Raw genomic sequence first — 23,126 nt, 5'->3', positions numbered from 1 at the left:
TTCTTTTTTTATTAATATTTAAAACAAATTTCAAAAAACATATTTCAAAAACTGTTTAGATTCCAAAAATCAATTGATATTCTTGGGCAAGTATTTTCTTTCTAAACGAATCTTCGAAAAAAAATGCACTCTATCTTAGAGACCCGACATGGCATATCACAGAACTAGCCAACAGATTTTATGATAAATTGTATGAACACGAAATTTCTTTGACAACCAATATTCATAAAACATATTTCGGGAGATGACGAAAGACCATGTATTTCATAACGTGTTCGATTATATTGATCGGAGTCAGTACTACATAGATTAAATTTTCAGATCCAATACATCGTGTTATGAATGATGTCAGGAAAAACAAGAGCAGCCGTTACTTTGTGTTATTATGGCAATATAGCAAAGCAGCTGTACACGTCAGACTGTGGGCGGTAGTAAGGTCACCTAAGGCCACAGCAAGTAAATTCTATGGATGACATCATCCACAGACTTCAAATCTAATGCGATAGGACGAAAAAAAACAAGATTCCTGCATTTTCACATTTTAGCATCATAAACCCTGTTAGACAAGAAACGATGCCTAGATTGCGCTAAGTTTACTTTTACAGCATCCATTTGTCACTGAAACAACTTTGAAAAATAAAAGTTTTCAATAATTGTACAAATGGTTTTGATTCAGTGGGAATATAGAAAAGGAACGAAATACATCACTGCATCAAAGTTAAATTCAAAACAATAAATCAGAGCCTTGTCTTGTCTCCTCTCTTCATATTCATGTCATCCACGTTCCGACATGGAAAGGCATGCGATTTTGCCCATTTTATTTTCGGCATGTTGACCACTGTCAGAATTTCTTGTTTTATTTTTCCAAGATAAGGCAAAAATTAATGAGCGCGTCGATGTCATCCATAAAAATAACTTGCCGTGGCCTAATATAAACGATAAATGACGGTAGACATCCATTCACTCAGCCGGAAGCGGTCTATCTTGTTTTGCCGGGCTGTATATAACGTAATCTTACCTTCTTAGGGAGATGGTTTCTTTTTGCTCAATTTACGTAATTGTGGAGCCGTAATCAGCTAGAGAGCCCCTAATAATGGCACTGCCGATTGGTTGTAATTGGACAAGATAAGCGGGTCCGGAGAGAAGGGCGGTCGTACGCGTGGCAGTAATTGGGGCCTTTAGTCAGGGGAGCGTGGCTTGAAGTGTTGATATTTCCTCCGCGGGTGTTCTGTGAACGCCACGGTAGTAGATCGATTGCACTTCGGGACCAGATGGGGTAACACTAGTCACGATAATCATGGACATATAGAAATCACTCAGACAGCCGCACAGAGAGAGATTGCGTTTACCAGAACATGCTGTGTGGAATTGGGGGCGGCTCATCCCGTAGCCTTATCTTCTGTAAGGCTTAGAGAGTATTTGCTCGTACAGCAGTGTGCAGGATAATATCCGGGTCGCGACCTACACCGCATACGGGGCAGGCTACATCACCACGCCGGCTGGGTGGCTTGTGGAGAGGGCCCTTGATGTGCGACCTGCCCTGACGAGCTTGCGCAGGCGTCACCGGGAACATCTATTGTCCCAGCTCTGACGTAGGTAAACAGGTGGTTTCCGCTTGGCCAGGTTTCTCTCTTTTCAAATATCTCCAGAAAAAAAAGCCCGCCGTGTTATACCTGCTTGTATGCACTGGGCGATTGCTTGGACATAGTTCAGATAGTGGAACGGCCATTGACCCAATATTTGAATACAGTTTCATGACCCGTGTCTGGGCTGGTAGGGCGTTGCTTGTCTTGGTTGATGATTTTGGACAGATAGGTCGACAGGAAGTGTGTATGTTATGTGATCCGTTTTTCTGAGAAAAAGTCTTTTTTATCTTGTCACAATCAGGTGGGTCGGTGCAGTCTTGCTTGTCGAGTGTCTCACGTACTCAGAGACTCAGTCATCGCGGATCAGTGTTGTGTCACGTTTTGTGTCAGAAGTCAAACGATCTGTCTCCCCTTAGCTTCATACGTTAGCATGTTACCTTTGCCGCCCACGCTGAGAACACGGTAACAAAAGACCAGCCGTGCAGCACATGTTCCCACAGGGACGGGCTGTCTAGCAAATGAGGCCACTGCCGATCTCACCTCGGGCGGTAGCGAGTGTTTTATCTCTCTCCTGAACACAGCGGCGGTGGCGTGTGGGGTCGGCCGGGCGACAGGTGTCGTCTGCGGCTAGGGGAAAGTCATGGCCACGAAAGACGCGTCGACCCCGGCTAGCGCTTCGGGCGCGGCGGCCTTGGAGAGCAGCACGGACACAGACGAGGACGACTCACCTCAGCACAGCTGCTCTCTCACCGCCACTACAACAAGCAACCCCGGCAAGCGATGGGGCAGGAGGCGGCAGTCTTACACCGAGCAGAAACGGAAAAAACAACAGCAACAGCAACACGACAAGCACAAGTGCATGGAGGGAGACATCGAGCTGTTTCGCGGAATGAAGAAAATGTGCTTAAAGAGGAGGTCGATGAAAAAACGCAGCCCACAGGTAAGTGTACACTATCCTGAACCTTTATTATAAACTTGGTCCAACTAGGCTGGATGCCAGACCCGTAACACGAGGCCCTGAGTTAGAATCAGGGTCTAACCGAGGGGGCTGTGGTATAATTTCCTTGGGGCATGTTGGCCTTGAATCCAAGGAACTAGCCTGTGTAGACCCTGGAAACTGGCACCCAGAGGCTAAACAAAAACAAACCCTGGACAGACGCTCGTCCCTTTTCAGAAGGTGCCATGTTAAAAACGTTAACTCTTGAGGTGCATACGTCACCTAACCCTTTCACCCCTGAAACCGCCCCAGCCAGTCTGGTATTTTTCTGTGTAGGAAGCACCTGGTTCTTAAGAACGACCCTTACCCAATTATCCCTATTTAATCCCGCCCCTGCCATGTCTTGTCACGTTGATAAACACAACTGGCACACACAAGAGGCGACCTCATTTCGATCGATAATGTTGAATGTAAGGATTATTATAATTATTTCCTTCCGTCCAATCATCACAGGTGAGGCGGTGCCGTGAAGCCTGCACCTGCCCGGTCCACAACATCCAGCCCAGCGGGGCGTTCTGGATCGAGTGCTCGGGACGCGAGGGCACTTCGCCCGAGGAGACGTGTGACCGCGACGCGGACCCAAACTCGGTCCCTGACGCGAAGACAGCGTTTGCCTTAGAGCCGACGGAAGAAGAGCAGTATAGAGAACACCTGTACGGGAAACAGCACTGGATTTACTACGCGTCTGATGCGGATATCGGACCGGTTGTACTCGCTCTCCGACCGGAGCAGGGACATGAGAGAGAAACCATTCGGTATGTCGGATGTACAACTGGTCTCCACCTTAGGCCATGTTGATTTGATTATATGGATGACATCCTCTGGGAACTCCAAAACTGATGCGAGCGTGCGAATAAAAAAGTTTCGCAAAAAAAGTTGCTTTCATTATGACATCTACGTGGTAATGACCAAATGACACAGGGTATGGTATGGCGAATAATCTACTCTTCAAATTCATTTCTTTACATTATCATCTTTTTCGTTTGATTTTGGCATTCCACGACATTGGTATCGTTTTCAAATATTTATTTTTGCAACTTACGGTATCCAATATTTTGCAACTGTTTTGTACGATTTACAGTATGGTTGAAAACTTTTTTTTTTGAAACGGCCGAAAATTCATGCGCGCGCGGACGCCATCCATATAATCAAATCAACATGGCCTTACTAACAACGTAGGTTCAAAAACAGTCAAATTTAGGCAAAAAGGGAGAATAATTGGCCAGCGAAATTTGTTAAAGTTAATTTTCCCTTTAGAGGGGGGGGTGAAACACGAAAGGTAGACCCACAATTATGGCTAGCCTCTAACAGGCTTTCGGAAGCGGTAAGAAAGTGTAGAATGATTGGCGAAATAGACAGATAACATACCGGAATAGTTGGTCCGCTAAGAAGTACATTACCGGATCAACTTATGTTTCAATACATGTATCTCTCTAATAGCCTGATAGAGGCTTTCCACTGGCCAGTCAGACCATATTTTTGCCGGTCTTCTCGCTAGCCTAACGGCCGTAGGAAGGCCTGGTGGAAGCTAGGAAATAGATGACTTCAGAGTCTGTTTAGAACAGGTAGTTGATGTATAGCGGTCTATGGCGCAGCTGTCTCAAGCCTGATTAGCTGGGCCCTGACCACGCACCGGCGGATCCCAAGTGTAGGATGTCATTTCATATAGATCGGCCCGTGTCTGAGTGCCATCCTTCGTATTTTTAGGAAGCGAGTATGGGAGCCCTGGTTTTCAAGTAGGATGGTACCCAGGCTACCCTCTTTTGATATCGTCTCGTAACCGTTTTTAAGAACGGTGACTTCGATGTTTAAACTTTTAGAAAGCCAACTGCCCGTCAATTCAATTTTCCAAAGATGTAACAAAAATTCAAACACAAGAGAAAGAATTTCTTAGGAAAATCAACAGTTTTACGTTATAATATACGTTAAACTTCGAAAGATCCAGATGACGATTTTTTTTGTGTGTGTGGGGGGGTGTATGTTCTGGTGTAGTACACAGAAAATTCAGACAAGTTCATAGGAAAATAGGGATTTTTTGAGTGTTGTAAACAAGGTGACGGCAGTACAATGTGCATAGAAGTGATTAATGATACACGAAACAGGTGACGAAAGTCCATTGAAGCGTCATATTTCAGCTTTATCCTACTGACATGTACGTGGTGGCACATGGTCTGAAGTGACAACAAGTGTGAGGTGTCGGTTGCTATATGAGGATGCCAATTAGCTGACATATTACAAATTCTGAGGCATTGATAGAATGTATGTTCATGACCAGGCTGCCGAACGCGTAACAAGTGAAAAGTACTGTTGTTGAAAAGTTGTAGTTACTGCCTTGACACTGTCCCTCAGCAATTCTCCATCAGTTATTGTTTGTTTGTTTGTTTGTTGTGTTTACCTTCGCAGAAGGAAACCATTGTTTTGCCCCGTTTCTCTTCTTCCTCTTCATCCGTTCCAAAAAAATAAGGTCAATGACCTCGACCAGACGGCTGTCACCATGGTAACTGCTGCTGTAGCAGATATGAGACACCCTGTGGCGTTGGGTCACATTATGTAGCAAGTTGCAGGCCACCATACATGTATACATATGAATGATTTGGAGTAAGAATAAATAAAACAGTAGTTTGATGATCTAGACCAAGTGAAGGTAAACGTTATGCATTTGCTTTGCAAATGTTACCTTTCTAGTTTTGTCTTTACTGGTTATGATACATGTCGTTACTTTTGTACTGGAGTACTACTAAGCCTCATACTTGCTTTATCTTTCCCCTCCAGAGTGCAGGTCCGTACGAGTGCCCAGGCGCTGGTCGGGCTGGTGCCGTTCTCGGCCCTGTGTGCGGACAGGTACGACGCGGACCGCCTCGCCGCGGCCCTGGGGGAGGAGATGGGGGTGACCGGGCTGCACAGCGTCAACCATCCGCTGGCGCCGGAGCAGCTCGTCAGGCTGGACGATGTGAGTTTGTCACCTCCATGAAAAATGGAAGTATTGCTTTTGGTCTGCGTGTGTGTGTATGTGTGTCTTTCTCTGTGTGTGTTTCAGCATATTTGTGGTCACGCATAACATAAGAAGACCTTAATGGATTGTAATGAAATTTGGTATGTGGGTTGGTCTTGGAAATACAGTTCGAGGTCAGTGTTCAAGTTCAAGGTCAAATTTGGACCTCCTGGTGGCTGACCTTGGTACTGCAGCAGAGCGTCCGGTTTGGTTTGGTTTGTTTCGCATTACCGGTAAACCTCCTTTCTAAAAGCGTAACTCACCAGTTTTACACCATAAGCACAAGCTGTGCAAGACCGGACTGTAAGGTTTGAACCACTCTCACCGAGAAGGACCTATACTCTTACCAATAAGTGTGGTGGGTTCTTTAGCGCACTGGTGGTCTGGCTCTCCTAAAAAAAAACGAGGCCTCTGGCTTTATGATGTCCTATCCGATAGAGCGTCCCTTACCGAAGCTAGGTCCTCATCATTTTCATCTGCAGCTGACTCGAGTACATACTAGTATACTGTAGATGTAGTAAATTATAGTGACTTGTATCACTGTTATTGTACGTAGATACTTTATTACCATGACCTGTACGTATCTTGTAAGGGCACAGATGTACAATAAATGTGTTTGATTCAAATATTTTAGGAGTTGGAGAAGACAGACTTCAAAGTGGGCGTTCTGTACGTGAAGGAAGGACAGACCACCGAGGAGGAAATCTTCGCCAACACCTGCAGTAGCGAACTGTTTGACGAGTTCCTGGGAAACCTCGGAGAACGGGTCAACCTGAAAGGTGAACGATTTATGACGAAAAGCACTCACTGAGGGGCATTGACCCAGATTAATGCTGTGATATTATGTGTTGTTTATGGTGGGTTTATTTGTACAACCTGTGGTGGTCACATCGTTAGACCAACTTGGGAGCTTTTATCACATGAAAGCTCCTTGGTTAGACGAGTGCAATGTATCGTATGTAATATGTTACGGTGCTAGCTGTATCTGATAAATTCTACAACTTCCAACAGGTAACGTTGTCGTGTTAGGAAGGCAACACAAAATAAAAATCCTCCAACCGTTCCATTTCAACTTTGATCATTTTATTGATTTGTATTGTAATTATATTGTATTGCTTAATTATGTATTGATTGAATTTGTATGTACTTTGTATGTTTTATTGCTATTGTAAATATTGAATTGAATTTGTATGTACTAAGTGATATTGTATTTAAGTTATACTGTACTTTGTATTTATGCATTTATGTGTCAGTGGTAGCCGCTACCAGCCTTGTTGCTGCCTGGTTGCCACTTGTTATGCACTGTTGCATTTAAATAAACAAACAAACAAACAAACAAACAAACACTTCTTTGCTAGCTGGTTGGATGATTGGTTGGATGGTTGGTTGGTTGGTTGGTTGGTTGGTTGGTTGGTGCAACGGTTGGCTGTTTGTTTGTTTGTTTGTTTGTTTGTTTGTTTGGTTGGTTGCTTGGTTGCTTGGTTGTTATGTTGGTTGGTTAGTTGGTTGCTTTGTTGGTTGTTTTGTTGGGTTACATTACCACCACATGGAGGAAAACCATGCAGACGTCAAGAGGGAAAGACCGGCCGGATGAAACAGAATATTATAAAATATCTCTTCTCTATTAGATATAGCTAATGATACATTACAATTGTGCATCTAAGCCCAGTCTTATTAGCATTAGTACCAAGTCACCAAGATGACCAATTATATGAGCCACACGTCGTCATCACATTCACACCACCCAATCAGCTATCTTTCCGCCTTTTTTTTTAAAACATTTCTTGTTTGTCAGGCTTCGATGGTTACTGTGGCGGACTGGACAGGTCGGGTGATCTGACCGGTGAGACGTCTGTGTACACGGAGTGGCGAGGTCTCCGTCTGATGTTCCACGTCTGCACACTCCTGCCGCACGACCCTGCCGACAGTCAACAGGTACGCAAACACCTCGGAGAAAACCGTGCATCATCAACAAAGTTAACAGTACACATATCGGTTACAACTCTCATCCAAACTTGTTCCAAGATCCCTGTTCCAAAAAAGGAGGACCGAGAAAAAAAGCTAAATTTAGAAAGAACCTAATTTGCTTCCGAAAATGATGAACCGGGGCGAGGAGGGATACAAACTCAGCCACGTTTTGGGTTGTTTATCGTCGCAAAAGCGCCACCTACATTGGCTATATATCATGACTTCAGTCAGAAGCTACTAAGTATTAGGAAGATGTCTGATAGGCATCGAAACGTAAGCAGGTAGGAGTGTCAATTGATTGTGTAAAAGTAAACTCCAATATCGAAATTAAATTTTGTTTCTTTCTCAGTCCTCGCTTGTGGTTTTGTAGAAGGAAAAGCCTAAGGGCGTTTTCATTTCTTTATATTCAAATCCAAATGTATATCAACAAAACAGGAAATATTAACCCTCACAAAATCAGTAAACGTCGTTTTCATTGGTTTGTTTTCCATTCCTTACGTGGCTCCTGATAGGTCCAGAGGAAGAGGCATATCGGGAATGACCTGGTGTGTGTGGTGTTTCTGGCGGCCACGCGAACCAGTTTCAACCCGTCCGTCATCCAGTCTCACTTCCTCCACACCTACATCGTGGTGCAGGCAGACCCTGAACAGCGGCCGCCGCAGTATAAAGTAAGCAACATCGTTCTAAAATATATATTTGTTAAAGGTTCCCAATGAAGTTTCAGAGCTTGAAAACGGGTTTTCCAAGTCAATATTCTAGTCACTACTTATTATGTCTACCAAAGGAAAACAGTTTTTGCTCTGTTTCCTCTTCTTTTCCAAACCAAAAAGGTCAACGCTACCTTGCTTGTTTTCATCAAACAACAATGAATGCAGATTAGGCGAATCGTAATCGGGCACGGTTTGAAAGGAACGTACGTGTGGCACGTGGACCAGATGTGAGGAATGCGAGTTACCCGAATCGCGGTTCGGGCGGTTTCATGTGAACAAGGCCTAAATTGAGCTATGCACATACCTGCCTAAATGACAACATCGTTTCTCCTTTCTGATCCAACAGGTGTCAGTGGTGTCCCGGAATGAAGTGTCACCGTACGGACCTCCCCTGACTGAAAGGCACATCTTTAGTAGCGTGAGTTGTAGCCTTTGCTTCTCAACTTTGAAGGCATGTGGTTGGAAATATCAGTATCTTTTTGCCTGTCCCTTGTCCGTAGTTTATGTCAAAGCAAGGACATTATACAGAAGCAAAGTTAAGTTATGTTCGGTGCTACCTCTGGAGCAAATTGTATCTAATGAACATCATAGTTTTAGAACTTGAGGAATCATCATCAAATGTAGCCTCTACCAGGCTTCAGAGGTGGCTGGAAAGTGTAGCAATCGGCCAAAAAGAGAGATACCATGCCAGGGGAGTTGGTCCTAAAGGAGTGCGGTAAGCGGCAAACTGTACTCCGAAGAAAGCCTGTTTAAAGGCTAAACCTAATCAACATTGCACGTATTTGTACGATTATATCTTTTCCTTCGATACTGATTGCTGAACAAGTTACTGTAAGAATTGCCCAGTGCGTGTCATAGTAGTGTTTTCGTATTTACAGGACTCCACATTCAGAGAGTGGCTATTGACAAAGATCGTGAACGGCGAGAGGGCGTGTTACTCCAGTCCCAAACTGGCCTCTATGCGGGTATGCATGTTGATTCCTAGCTCATCTGCACCGATAGATGCACAGTAAATATAAGAAAAGCACTCTGCCACGCAAATGTGTAGATATGTGTAAATATTGTACATTTGGGAATGCAGATATAGCAGCGACACCTGTGCTGCAGTGCAATGTGAACTAGTGAGAATTGCCCTGAGGAAGGTGACAGACTGTCACTGAAACGTCGGCTGAATAATAGACTTGGTTGCGCAGAAAGAGTCTCTTTACTAAAAAAACACTAGTTTACTTCTGTCGCTCAAATCTATCAGTGGCCAATAACAGAGAATATGAATTGGCATGTTCATTTGTGTCATAACAAAACTGCATGGACAAAGTTTTTTTAACACAAGAATAACAAAGTGAACGATTTTCCATAGTGATAATTTCTGAGTTACGTCGATGAAGCTTAGACATCCAGTTAATAAGATACACAAAAAAACTGTTACTCAAGCAGAAAGATTTTGAAAACTACTTGAAACGTCTAACAGATTTCGAAATCTATATATCCAGTTGCGTGTTTGAGTAACAGTTTTCTTGATAATCTGGTTATACTTGCTTAATCATTAGAATTAGGTCTCATATATAATCAAGCAAGAAAGCAAGTCACTCCCTAGGCCCCGTAGAAATTATTGTTGAAAATTTGAAATGAAGACGGGGCGCTCATTTTACGCTGTGATTTGGGATTCTTGGAAGGAGCTTGGTTAATAATTGTCTGTAGGCGGATAGTGTGCATATCAGACCACAGTTACTGTCGAGTCGAGACGTCATTCACGTAACGAACGCGGTGTATCAAAATTCGTGTCATCATTGAGAAGTGTCAGTAAGACTTATCAGTTGCGGTTTCGGACGATAGAAGGCCATGTTGATTTGATAATATGGATGGCGTCCTCTGGGATCCCCAAAACTGATGCGAGCGTGCGTTGCCTTCATTTAAAATCTACGTGGTCATGAAGGTTGAACAAATTACTAAACACACAGAGTAATTATTATTCATTTGTCTTCATTTGTTTAACATTCATGACGGTATATTTTTTTTTGGCATGGTGAATAGACTCTTCATTTTACCTTCACACTTTCTTCGTGTCTTTTGCAATGGATTTTGGCATTCTGTGACATAAGTATCGTTTTCCTTTTTTCAATTTACGGCGTACATGTGCTTATTTTGCAGCTACTTTTGTACGATTTACAGATATTTTTTGGAAACGGACGAAAATTCATGCGCGGGCGATGTCATCCATATAATCAAATCAACATGGCCTAACGATACACCATATCCCAACGCCTATCAGTAACATGTGAAGGATCGTGTGTGTTGGCTCAGGAGTCACGTTTCTTCTCTTCCAGGAACGCACCAGACGACACCTGCTGGAGGAGCTGGTCAGGGACTTCTCGGAACAGAACGAGATCATGAAGCAAGGGAACCCTCTCTTCGGAAATCGCAAGTGAGAATATTCAATTTTCACGAAAACACTCCATGTAAACACACCGTCCAAGCTACGTGTATTACATCAGCATGTTGTCGGGATCTCAAAGCTTCGAAGGGGCAGTCCTCACTGATGTGGTGGATTTGCTTCTTCGGAATATACTCCAGTTATTGAGTCATCATAATGAAGTTTAGCATCGTGGGTGACCTGGTGTCTTTTTTTTTTAAAAAGCAGAACAATATTTCTTATTTTTTATTTTATTTTTTATTAAAGCACATAAAAGAAAATACAATACTGCGATGGCAGCAAACTCAAGTTAATTACACTTATACATTATAAAGCGCCGCCGTCGAACATAAAGAAAGTTAACAAAGATATAATACTACATAAAAATAGCACAGAAATGTACACAAACAGACAGTAGAAAGCAGGGATATTATGGACAAATTTGATAATAACAATATTGAATGCAGCAATGAATGAATGAGACCTTAATCGTGCATACATGTACATGTACATGTACATACACACTAGGTTAGATACATGACACAAGAAAACAATAGTATTGTAGATGACTTGGTTTCTTTTTGTTCCTAATCTTTGAAACACGATCTGGTTGTCACAGGGTTGCTAACACAAACCGTCTTCACTTGTACTCGGGTTTTCAGGGCGTCGCCCGGATATATAATGTAGTTCCCTCCAATACACCGTTAGGCCACATCAAGTAAATTTTATGGATGACATCCTCCGCAGACTCCAAATCTTATGCGAGCAGGCGAAAAAACAAGACAGGCCGAAAAAAACAAGGTTCCTACATTTTAAAATTTTGACTCAATCATTGTACAAATGGTTTTGATTCAGTTGGAACATCACATATACACAGCCAGCATCACATATCACTGCATCAAAGTAAGAAACAAAACATTAATTCAGAGCCTTTTCTTGTCTCCTCTCTTCATAGTTATCTGCCATCCACCTTCCGGCATGGCAGCAGACATCTTTGCCCGTTTTCGGCATGTTTACCATTGTCAGAAGGCAACAAAATTTCTTGTTTTCTTTTCCCCAAAATCAGGTGAAAATTAATGCGCGCGCTGATGTCATCCATTAATATTACTTGCTGTGGCCTTAGGTACACAACACTAGGCATGACAGTACCATGGCAACAGTTTCCAATCCTCCCCCCCCCCCGCCTTTTGTTCCCGTCAGTAGATCCACGCTGCTGCCGGACAGTGTACAGCAGGACGTGCGGAAGGTGGACGAGCTCAGCACCGACTTCGCCACGGCCTTCTCCGCCAACATGGCCGGCGTGTGTGACGTCACGTTCATAGTCGGTACGTTCGTTTCAGTTTGTTTTTTCATATTTCATACACTATAAAGCGCTGTTACAGTACAAAAATTTATATTCCTAATGAAACCAGACAAGCCTTCAGTCAAAAAAACAAATTAAATTCAAATATCTTATCGATGATTTCTGTTCTTTCAGCTGTACTAGTACTAGTAGTAAACTTATATTGTACTTGTACTATAATAGAAAAGCAGTATTAAAGTTGAAAGCACTGTTTTGTTAATCAAATTAAAAGTTTTGTTGTCACCTGTACTTAACCCAGTGTGGCGAAAACTTGAAATAAAGGTCGTCATTCATTCATTATATAGGGATATATAATGTCCTGAATTTCAGACATTTTTGTTGTTAATTTTCTGAGGAAATGAGTAGACTAAGATAAGTTTACAGGGATATCGTTTTCTCTGGAAAAATACACGCTTTGATTCAATAGACCAGCCCATATTACAGGGTACAGATTAATTAAGTTCGCACGTCCACGACCTTACCCCGAATTTGTTCCCGAACCCTAGCCGACCAGGTTCGCTGTCGTTCGGAAACACTTTTACCAGATGTAGGCTACGCCTACATTTCTGGTGTTCTGCTAGCTTACAGCGCTACCCGAACACTAGCCAACCATGATCAAACCTCCCGACCGCTCCCCGAATATTTTTAATGTTTTTAAACATTCGGATGATGCAGCCGAATAGCAGTTGAATTCGCCGAACGCCAGCCGACTTTGCACCGACCTACACATACGCCTAACCTTGGTTGGGGGCGTTCTGCTAGTGTTTGGGAGGCCAAATTCGTGAATGTGTGACAGGGGCTTAAACCCAGTGACTCATGCCCGACCCAGATGACAACTTAAAAAATACAGTGTCTGTTGTAACAGTTTTGTCTTCATCTTGCTGTCTATCTGTCGGTATAATGAGCTCCATAATCATATTATTTTCATCGATAATTAGGTCAGGAGCGAGCCCGCGTCCACGGAGTTCGAGCTATCCTGGTTCTCAGAAACAGGTATTGTCACGATTTTAGTTTATGCGCTTGTTTCTTTTAGGCCACACTGATTTAATATTATGGATGACATCCGCGCGCGTTTTTCGTCTGTTCTTAAAAAATACATTCGACGCTCAAGCCTGAGCTGAGTGCCATCCTCTGTAGTCCATGGTAGCTAAAGAAAATTATAAAATAGGGAGCAGGCAGTAACTACGGAGGACGGCACCCAGGCTGCCCAGGCCCCAGAACTCAGTACAGTGCCGACTCATAAATGCCACAAAAGGTCGTAAAATAGATAAGTACTGCAGCAATTTCGTAAAATAGATAAGTACTTCAGCAAATTCGCAATACAAGCTTTGTATTCCTGTGGTTTTAGAAGCATTTTTTGGCTGGATTTTTCATTCGTCCTCTTGCATTAGTTTTGGGGTCTTCCTAGCACGTCATCCATAAAATTAAGTAGGTGTGGCCTTATCCAGTTTCTCCAAACACTACTTTTGCCTGTAATCGCTTTATATTGATTGTTTCCGGTTCTTATTTGGATTACCGGTAATCAACTTAGGAACAAAATGCATATCATAGCTGATTGTTTTATTGTTTTATTACCATCGTCAAGAAGGTTACGTTTTCGTTTTGACCATGGCGGAGTGGCTGTGGTGTGGATCTGCATCAACAGCATAAGTCGAACAGCTGTGAATGGATCCTCATGATATTTAGTAGGCGAGTAAAGGTTGTGAAAACGAAGGTCAAGTTCGAAAATGATTCTTGCGTTCCAACGGTACTGCAGCGTAGTTTTATGCAATTGTTGTTTTTATGTGTATACAACATAACCCCAGAAGCTGTGGATATTTCATGATATTTGGTAGCTGGTATTCTAGTCAAAATTCTTCCCATCTAACAACTAAGTTGTGATCATTCATGAAGTTCAATCATTAGCTTTATTAGCAAGCAGTTATTTGCCTTCAATATCGAATAATCGACAATATAATAAATTCGTCTAACTTTACTGGATCAACTTCATTCTAAGAAATGTTTAAGTTAACGTTAAACAATCTGAATCTGATTTTGGCTCAGAAATTTATGCTAATGGCGAGATGGCTTTTTAGAATCACTATTCCCTTTACTTTATCATTGACCCATGTGTTGTACCATGCACATGTGCATGCATGCGTTGTGGGGGCGAACATATGTATGTATTGTTCCATTTCCGCCACCTTTATAATTGTCTATTAGAGCAAGGACACTTTTAGTATAATGTCCCTGATAAGAGGGAAATGCAGTATAAAGAATTGTTTAGTTATACCGAATCCTTGGATATACAGATCTAATTCTGGTTTTGTCTCAGAATTTTCGATCTTCTAGGTATGATTACTTCTTTCAGACTAACTATTAATCTTATCATTGATCCATTTGTATCTAGTTATTTATCGAGATTTACTACATTTGTGGAAGGGTTGACATAGCAGGTGACTATCACATCTTCAAGATGTCAACACTCAGTCCAGACTGTAAGGTTTGAACCACTCACACCGGGAAGGTCCCCTGCTCTTTTCAATAAGTGTGGTGGGATCTTGAACGTGCTCGAGGTGTGTCTCTCCCAAACACGGGACCTCCGGCTTTACGTCCTATCCGAGAGGACGTCCCTCACCGAAGTTACTAGTGGCACTGACCCATTATGTTTTATCAAGGGCATTATATGTATAATGTCCTTGGTCCTGTGTTGTAACATGCACATGTGCATACATGTGGTGTGGGGGCGAACGTGTGTATGTGTATGTGTTGTTCTATTTCTACCACTTCTAGTTAATTACATTGAACTGTATTGGTCTGACCACTTTCCTAAATTTGCACTCTACTTTTCATTTATGTTTGCTGCCTCCAATTATGATTCAATCAATGCTATTGTTATTGATAATTTACAACCATAGTCCTAATAATGGCAGTACAAAACGCAATAGAATAAAGCTTGAGCTCATTTCTAACATGCCCAGGCAAGTGTAGTCTCTGATTTTATGTATCTGACAATTATCATAATCATAACTGAAATAGAAACATAATGTTGACCACAGCTTTTGATCAAAGTGCTCACCATATCCAAATTGGTGCATTTATGACTAGATAAAACAACTATGTATTACAATCATGATTAAAATTAACGATAGGACCTTTTTGATCCAAAGCTAATAATGCACAAACAAATTTAGCATCTGTGACTTAACTTGAATGATGTATGACGTCTTCTGTCGGATCAGTAGCCGTCAGATCCTCTTTATACAGCACTGACTGGCGATGTCCGCTTGTCTGACACTGAGTCTGTCCATTAGGTGGGCTGTACGCTGAACCAGCGCTGTGCTTGTTTGCTTGCGGGCCTCTCTTGCCCTGTATTCCAGCCTCTTATGGACTCTCATTCTTATTCTCGCCGTCCTTTACCCAAGGACAATCGTCGTCTCATTTCGGATCCCCTTCTTCCTCTTCATCTTCCAAGTTTGATTTTATGTCTTCATTATCGGACAGTGATTGAACACCTTATTGTTTGACGCTTGTTTCCTCGCAAGAACTATTTTCCTGCGGAGTTAAATTTGCTTCGGCACGGCTTCTTGTAGCTTGTGGTGAGTCAGGGTAGCCGACTGCGTACGGCTGGGCCTCATCAAGGCTTGCCTGTGCATGGGACTGAAGCTGTGGTCCAGGCTGGTCATCATAGGCCACTGCATACGGCTGAATGGTACCGTTGTCTTCTGTGGTATTGTTGCGATCAGGACATCCGCTTGTGATTGAGTTTCTGTCGTGTCCTCCCGGTTCGGCCGAGTCATCATAGGCCACTGCGTATGGCTGAATTTTATAGTTGTCTTCTGTGGTCTTGTTAGAAGTAGGGGGGATGGGTCGTCTGCTTGTGGTCGAGTTTATGTTTTGTCCTCCCGGTTCAGCCGAGTCATCATAGGCCACTGCATATGGCTGAATTGTATAGTTGTCTTCTGTGGTCTTGTTAGAAGTAGGGGGGATGGGTCGTCTGCTTGTGGTCGAGTTTATGTTTTGTCCTCCCGGTTCAGCCGAGTCACCATAGGCCACAGCATATGGCTGAATTGCATAGTTGTCTTCTGTGGTCTTGTTACCAGCAGGACGTCCGCTTGTGGTTGAGTTTCTGTCTTGTTCTTCCATTTCAGCCGAGTCGGCGGCATACGCCACTGCGTACGGCTCGATATTATCGGCCTCTGCTGTCCTTGAGGATGTAGCTTCTTCGTCACTTTCCCTTGGTGCGTCCTGTTGAGGCAAATCTGTACCACGACAAAACTTGATGATGAGGAGGATAACGGTTATTAAGAGGGAAGGCACAACAGCAGCAAGGGTTATGGCAGTGATGTTGACATCCTTCGGATTCGCGATGAGCGGACCTCCCCCAAGAACAATGACATAGTCCATCTGTGTGGTATTCTCGGAGACTGGCATATTTTGCGGCATCCCTGTATGCGTGTACCCTTCAGTAGGAATGGTCTCGCTGTACAGGATTTGAGGACTTGTGAGCTCCGTGTTCCTAGAGACCGTAGTCGTCATGGGAGGTTCGCTGAAGGGTTTGGACTTGGTTTCTTGTTGCTGCGGCACTTCCTTGTCAGTGTGGCAGATCTCGTTTGCCAGGGCGGTTAGGTTAGTTCCTCGGAGTTCAGGAGGAGAGGCGCACTTCAGCGAATCGGATGCGGAAATGTAGGACGGGTGGTGCGGCAGGCTACAGACGAACCCTGTTAGATTTTTGTCACATCGCAGCGCGTTGTTCACTATCATCAGATTCAAGCGATGGGCTTGCGACAAACGCACGACGTCTTCGTCGATAGTAGCTATATGATTCATTTGAAGGTCTACCATCAGGATTATGCCAGGCTGTGGATATAGATCCTGCAGTGCGTGAACGGGCACCGAAGTCAGGCGGTTCTCGGACAACCGCAAGATTTGAAGCTTTGGCAGGCCACGGAATGCGTGTTGGGATATGGTGGAAATCGCGTTCTTTTCGAGGAGTAAAACAGCTAATTTCGGGAGCCCGATGAAAGTGTCAGGTTCTGAGGGTAGATAAGAGAGAGGGCTCATGGATTGTGAGAGATTCTGAATTCTTAGCCAGCTGGTGAATTATACAACGTTATACCATATAGGAATACCGGCTGATGTACATGTTTATTTATTTATTGTTTAATTCAGGCAGAGCCCATAGACATAGATACATGTGACAAAGACGACAACATAATGTACAGACATCTAGAAATACAGTGACTAGGTTAAAAAATCGAGAAGTGGCCTATTATATTTAAGGTCTACGGACCAGCTCACATGTGTACGTAACTATGATGATATGGCTGAAACCTCCGTACATATGATTGCAAGTTTGAGTACTGGTAGAAAGAGATGAGTTCATTTTGAAGCGGGATGGAATGCTTCGTACAATTTCTAGTCTTTTGTTGCCCTTACAAAACCCCAAAACAAACAGTAACTCATAGTGGAGGAAGGCGGGTACTCAAACTTTAGCAGCTATCTAAAACAATTGTGTGTACAATCTCAAAATTGTATTATATCATATCATATATTATATTACTGACTACGTTCCCCGTGTCCCTCTTGGAACCACATTGCCATGTCACGAACACACTTTCATATGGCTTCTGCAGAAATAAGCTTCCCAAAATTTTATTCTATGCTTTGTGCTTTTTCTATGGAGAGGGTTTAAAACTTCTTTGTACAATGATTTTTCAAAGTTGTTTCAGTGACACAAATGGATGTTGTATTAGTTGACAGTAAACTTCGCACAATATATAGATATCATTTCTAGTTTAACAGGGTTTATGATGCCATAATTTGAAAATGTAGGATTTGGCCCGGCTGTTTTTAACGCCCTATCGCATTAGATTTAGAGTTTGCGGAGGATGTCATCCATAAAATTTACTTGATGTGGCCTTATGGTAATATAAGGCATTAACAGTGCAAGAGAAAATCTGTTTCTAACTCACCTAGGCTGGAGATGCGATCGTCCTTAAGGTACAGGTGAGTTAGGTGCTGCAGACCTCGGAAAGCTCCAGGCTGTATTGTAGAAACGTTCGACTTTCGGATACTCAGATGCACAAGTCTTACTAAGATACGAAGGTCATGAAAAGATTGTTCGAAGAGGGTCGGAGAAGTGAGACGCTCGATCAAGATGGATGTAGTTTCTTTCGGGAAGCCGGTGGCTATGGCGTCAAGACATGCGGGAAAGTTGTAGGGTCCACCATGTCCAAGCCAGCTACACGGAGAACCCTTCCATTTTGGATCGGGGCAGAGACAAGAATTGCCCCCTTTCGTATAACAGCTGTACGGGCATTGTTGGGCCGCTTCCAGCACCAAAAGCAAAGGACTGCAGACTAGAAGCAGCAAGCCCAGTGCTCTCCTCTGCACCATTTTGCTGTAGTGTGTGCTTTGATGAATTTCATCTTGCGTCTGCATGTACTTCCTGATGAGATGCATGAAAACCTCCCGTTTACGATTGCCAATGATGTGTGGATGTAATAAATACGTCTACTGACCTGCAGCTGTTCCGTTTACTAATAATAGACATGTTAGTTTCACAGGTGTTTTCGAACTTTGAACCCCACTGTCTGATCTGTATGTAAATTTGCACCCGGATTGTTTTTGAAGCCTTCTCGTCACGATATGTTCCCCACTACTAACGTTAAGTTATTGCCTACCAAAGTTTTTAAACAAATACAGCTGTGCAGTTAGAATATGCTAGGGAGCCCAAGTTTCTGCTGCAGTACCTTAAAAGTAGCTAGGGGACAATATTTAATCTAATAATTTCTCCATCTTGCCTACACGATATCATAAAGACCCGTAGACAATTTCTTGAGTTATGCTACTGCCTTGACCTACTCTGTCGTAGGTCAAGGAGGTTACCTGAGTTTCCCTGCTTGAAATAATGAGATGACAATTATTCATATAATATAATATAATATAATATAATATAATATAATATAATATAATATAATATAATATAATATAATATAATATAATATAATATAATATAATATAATATAATATAATATAATATAATATAATATAATATAATATAATATAATATAATAAATCCTATTTGCATAATTCATGACACAAGTCTATAAAGCTGTCGCGTTCCATGACAGGACTCAGCTCGAATACAGTGCTGTCACATGATATCATATTTCATACATACGTCGGATATGAAAACGCGTTTCTTGAATATATTCTTATACTTTTTTTAATGGTTTTTATTGTCCAAACAGTACCCGTGCAGTCGCAGCCTTTAACGGCTGAATTAATGCAGGGTATCACATAATAATCAATACAAATCACAACAATCAAATGATACACATGATAACACATATTTGCTCCACATATTTTTTGTGGAACTGTCGCAAGGGTCTGTGTGGCTGCCATTCGGCGCCACAAGGTGGCCTCAATACAGTCTCTTGCCAACCTGATGAAATTATATTCACGGATGTAATCTCGCCCACAGAGTGTTCAGGGACATGCTGTTTGTGCGGACTGACAAGAAGGAGAAGGCCGGCAGCTCGTCGTCCTCGCCCCGCTCGCCCACGGCCCGGCGGCCCAGCCTCAGCGCCCCGGCCAGCCCCGTCTCCAAGTCTAAGAACCCCCTGCACCGTGTCCTCAACCTCACCAAGAGCGGCGAGCAGCTGCGAACATCACACGACGGATCATCAAAGAAGCTAGATAGGAAATCGCCCAGTGAGTGAACGCTATTTCTCCATCATATCATTTTAGTAGCATAACTTGTTCATTGATGATACACTGACCAAGGACATCCTTGCTTTAACGTAACAAAAAGTTTGAGTCCACTTTTGTGCATTACAATGAGGTCTATAACAAGCACGATATTTCTCTTATCATTCTGTACACTGCATAGAATCCCTCATTTAAGCCTACCTTACAGTATGCGTAAAGGTTCCGCTTTTATAGACAAATGAAACAATACGACCTTTACGCATGCTTTTAAGTAAGCTTAAATATCGGATTGGTAGTGGTAACATAACTTGTTCAGCAACGTTATATACACTGGAATAAGATAAGAAAAACTTTTAAGTAGTTTGAGTCCACTTTTGTATCGCAACGGGATCTATAAGGAATACAAATATACGCGTCATTTCATTAACATCTGACTCGTAGATATATCTTTGTTGATTAACCTTTCGTCCTGCAAAAAGGCATCACCAGAAGGCTGATCCCAAGGATTAAAACACAAACTTTCCGTCATACATCTAGCTAACTTCAGTTGGCCCAGAACGCCCCAGTTGCCGAAGACCGTGAAGGCCCTAGCGGATCTCGGGCGCGCTGCATCCACCTCCACCATCCCCAGCAAGCCGGCGGTGCCCCCGTCAGACGAGTACCGTATCCCTGACTTCGACCCGGCCGTGTTCTCCACCCTGCTCTGCTACCTGCACACCGGGACATGCACGATCAGTCCGGACGTTTTACCAGGTGATTTACGTCTTATCATGTTCACCTCCGCAGAAGGAAAACATATTGTTTTTGTCACATAAGATCAATGACCTGGACCAGACGTCTGTCACCATGGTAATTGGTGTCTGTTGTGTTGGATATCATTATGTAGCAAGTTGGGCTGGTCACCGATATATATGAGTGTGTATATGACGTTTGTTTGGCTAGGCTACGTAAACGTGATGCATTTGCTTTGCAGATGTACCTTTCCAGTACTTCGTGTTGTTACGTTTCTCTGAGATAACGACGACTCAAGATGCCAGTAATAGATCTGTATCATTTTCAAAATCCGCTCCGTCTCCCTAGGGCTGGCTGCTGCAGCTGACAGGTTCGAGGTGAAAGACTTGAAGAAGGCCTGTCTCCGGTATACCTCCAAATACCTGACTACTGAAAACGTGAGTAAACCGTCACAAAAATGGCAAAACAATAATTCTCATCTTAGTTTTGTTCGTGTGTTTTTATTTTAATGTTTTGTACATGGATACGGGCCTAGCCTGACTAAATCTGCCCTCCTAACGGCCGGCCCGGTATTACACCAGCCGCTAGATACGGGCCACGTTATCGTCTGTGTCTTCATCAAGATGAATTCGAATGTGCAACTGATGCATGATGCCAGCCTCATTCGCAGACTTCTTGCAGTACTCTACAAAGCAGAGGTTCGGGTTTTGGCTTATCTTTCGCGTGTGTTTAGGTTTTTTAACGGGCTTTCGTGTTTGCACTAGTATCTTTGCTTTATGGCGCAAGCGCCGCAAAGAAGGAAGCCCGATAAGAAGCCTAAAACACGCCAAAAATAAGCCAAAACTCAAACCTATGCCCGGAGAGTATTCTTGATACCACGTCCTACATACACCTAGGTGTGGCCCATGTTCCACAACGTCCAGAGGTACATGACCCACAAGACCACGCGTCACGTGTTTGAGGAGGCGCTGCACCAAGTGGTGGACAAAAACCTGCCTCAGATCCTGCGCAGGCCCGAGTTTGTCAGCCTGCCGGACGACGTCAAGTTTACTATCGTGGAACGGGTAAGTCTGATTCATTTGTAGTTACCTCCGTGTATGGAGGTTTTGTTTTCCATGCATTTGTGCGTGCATTTCGGTGTATATGTGTGAACGTGTGTGTGTGTGTGTGCGCGCGCTTGCGTGCGTACGTGCGTACGCGTGTATGTGTACGTGCGTGTACCCGTGTGTGTGTGTTTGTTTGTTTGTTTGCTTGTTAACTTCGTCCGTTCGTTTTATAGGCATCTCCATTTTGTGTTAAATTAAAGCTCACACTACATTAGTATTAAAGTTTTCCCGCTTCGTACGGTTTTCTTGTGTGTTCGTATAGTTTTCTTGAGTGTTCGTTCAGTTGAGTGACAGCAGGTGACTGCAATCCGCCACATGCTGTTTCCGATGGGTTTTCCGATGTTCAAATTTTATTTCACTACAGATTGGCCAAAGCTATTCCAAGCAGTCCAGGGATACCGTGGCGTGTGAAGGACAGGTTAGCAGCGCCACCATGCGGCTGGATGACTTGTAACGGCTGTTGTAGCGTGTTCTGCAGTTAGACACACACGCGTGTTGTCAGGATAAAAGGATAGAGATCCTAGATTTATAAAGTAACTACAGATGTATTGGGCTAAGATAGTCCCATTCAACGTATGCGTAGAAAGGACCTACAAGGGTCAAAATAGAAGTTATGTATAAATGTACAGGTGATGTAACTGAGACTGACATTCTAAACGTTGGTAACGAAGTATGTGGGAGTTACTGTTCAATTTACTCTAGATGTTGGATGTGCAATATGAACACTCTGTTTCTTTTCTTACGTGTTGTTGTCGGGCAATTGAATAATTATGAAGGACGGCAAGTTGTGTTTTGAGTTGTGAATTTCAAGTCAATTCATATTTTGATCTCAAGTAACATGAATCAAAGTTGAAACGTTCTAAAGGACTGTCTTCTAAGCGAATATCTTACAGACTACAATCAGGATCCCTGCCGGTAGAATGGGCGATTCTTCCGATCAGAGATCCCAATCAGAGTTATTAATTTCTGTTGACAGAGATTCCGAACGGGATCTCTATCGTTAGAATCGCCCATTATACATGTACCAGATCGGTCTCTCTACATTCTACCGGATTAATGTATTTTATATACATCCCTGACTTCACTGACTTGCTGAGAAAGTACGCTTGTCTACTTGACTTTTTATTGTTCTTGTCAGTATTCTTTGCAGCAGTGGAAAGGTCTATGACCGGACGACAGAACATTCGCAGTATTCTTCTGTATTCAAGTTCACGTCTATATTCGACGTTACAGATCAGTTTTTATGTTTCTGGTACAATGTTGTATCTGCCTATATCACGATTTTAGGACATTTCTGGAAGTGGAATCAATTCTGTTGCTAATAAAATATTATTTGGAGCTCCGGAGATTGATATTCGGATGTTTGATTTTAATTTTATTACTAGTATTCCGAAGCATATGTCTGAAGTCTCGTGGCGGTTGAATGCATTGCTGTCAACACTTACTGATCAAGACACGGTAGTGGTAGTCGTACCTATTGCAAAGATTGTGTTTGACAGTAACCTTCTTTATTCAACATCTCCCCAGAAGAGAACTAATAGTTTTTGCATAATAAGCTGTTCAAGTAAACATTGGCGGTCTGTAATCC

General features: G+C 42.9%; 2 protein-coding genes across 2 annotated transcripts; one reads left to right on the top strand and one right to left on the bottom strand.

Moving 5' to 3' along the window:
- The first annotated feature begins 1,659 nt into the window (after nucleotides 1-1,659).
- On the top strand, nucleotides 1,660-22,881 carry LOC109469934 (rap1 GTPase-activating protein 1-like). The gene is made up of 17 exons (XM_019768695.1): nucleotides 1,660-1,679; nucleotides 2,168-2,526; nucleotides 3,037-3,338; nucleotides 5,356-5,533; nucleotides 6,210-6,354; nucleotides 7,371-7,510; nucleotides 8,056-8,211; nucleotides 8,600-8,671; nucleotides 9,132-9,218; nucleotides 10,578-10,675; nucleotides 11,867-11,988; nucleotides 12,944-12,998; nucleotides 19,474-19,703; nucleotides 20,238-20,453; nucleotides 20,781-20,869; nucleotides 21,329-21,496; nucleotides 21,903-22,881. Exons 2-17 carry the CDS (start codon nucleotides 2,227-2,229, stop codon nucleotides 21,990-21,992), a joined length of 2,448 nt encoding a protein of 815 aa, XP_019624254.1. The 5' UTR covers nucleotides 1,660-1,679; nucleotides 2,168-2,226; the 3' UTR covers nucleotides 21,993-22,881.
- Nucleotides 15,486-18,383, bottom strand: LOC109469955. The gene is made up of 3 exons (XM_019768720.1): nucleotides 17,960-18,383; nucleotides 15,785-17,020; nucleotides 15,486-15,712 (listed from the first exon to the last, which is right to left on the bottom strand). Exons 1-3 carry the CDS (start codon nucleotides 18,381-18,383, stop codon nucleotides 15,501-15,503), a joined length of 1,872 nt encoding a protein of 623 aa, XP_019624279.1. The 3' UTR covers nucleotides 15,486-15,500.
- Nucleotides 22,882-23,126: the final 245 nt, after the last annotated feature.

The sequence above is a fragment of the Branchiostoma belcheri genome, unplaced genomic scaffold (assembly GCF_001625305.1).
Source record: "Branchiostoma belcheri isolate BF01 breed outbred unplaced genomic scaffold, Haploidv18h27 scaffold212, whole genome shotgun sequence".
Classification (NCBI taxonomy): domain Eukaryota; kingdom Metazoa; phylum Chordata; class Leptocardii; order Amphioxiformes; family Branchiostomatidae; genus Branchiostoma; species Branchiostoma belcheri.
This window is presented reverse-complemented; position numbering and strand designations above follow the sequence as displayed.

Coding starts and splice junctions, on each gene's coding strand:
- LOC109469955 (XM_019768720.1), bottom strand. CDS start 18,383: ATGGTGCAGAGGAGAGCACTGGGCTTGCTGCTTCTAGTCTGCAGTCCT. Junction 17,021..17,959: donor CGATCGCATCTCCAGCCTAG/GTGAGTTAGAAA, acceptor ATCTACCCTCAG/AACCTGACACTTTCATCGGG. Junction 15,713..15,784: donor GCCATACGCAGTGGCCTATG/ATGACTCGGCCG, acceptor GCAACAATACCA/CAGAAGACAACGGTACCATT.
- LOC109469934 (XM_019768695.1), top strand. CDS start 2,227: ATGGCCACGAAAGACGCGTCGACCCCGGCTAGCGCTTCGGGCGCGGCG. Junction 19,704..20,237: donor GCTAGATAGGAAATCGCCCA/GTGAGTGAACGC, acceptor TCATACATCTAG/CTAACTTCAGTTGGCCCAGA. Junction 20,870..21,328: donor AATACCTGACTACTGAAAAC/GTGAGTAAACCG, acceptor ACATACACCTAG/GTGTGGCCCATGTTCCACAA.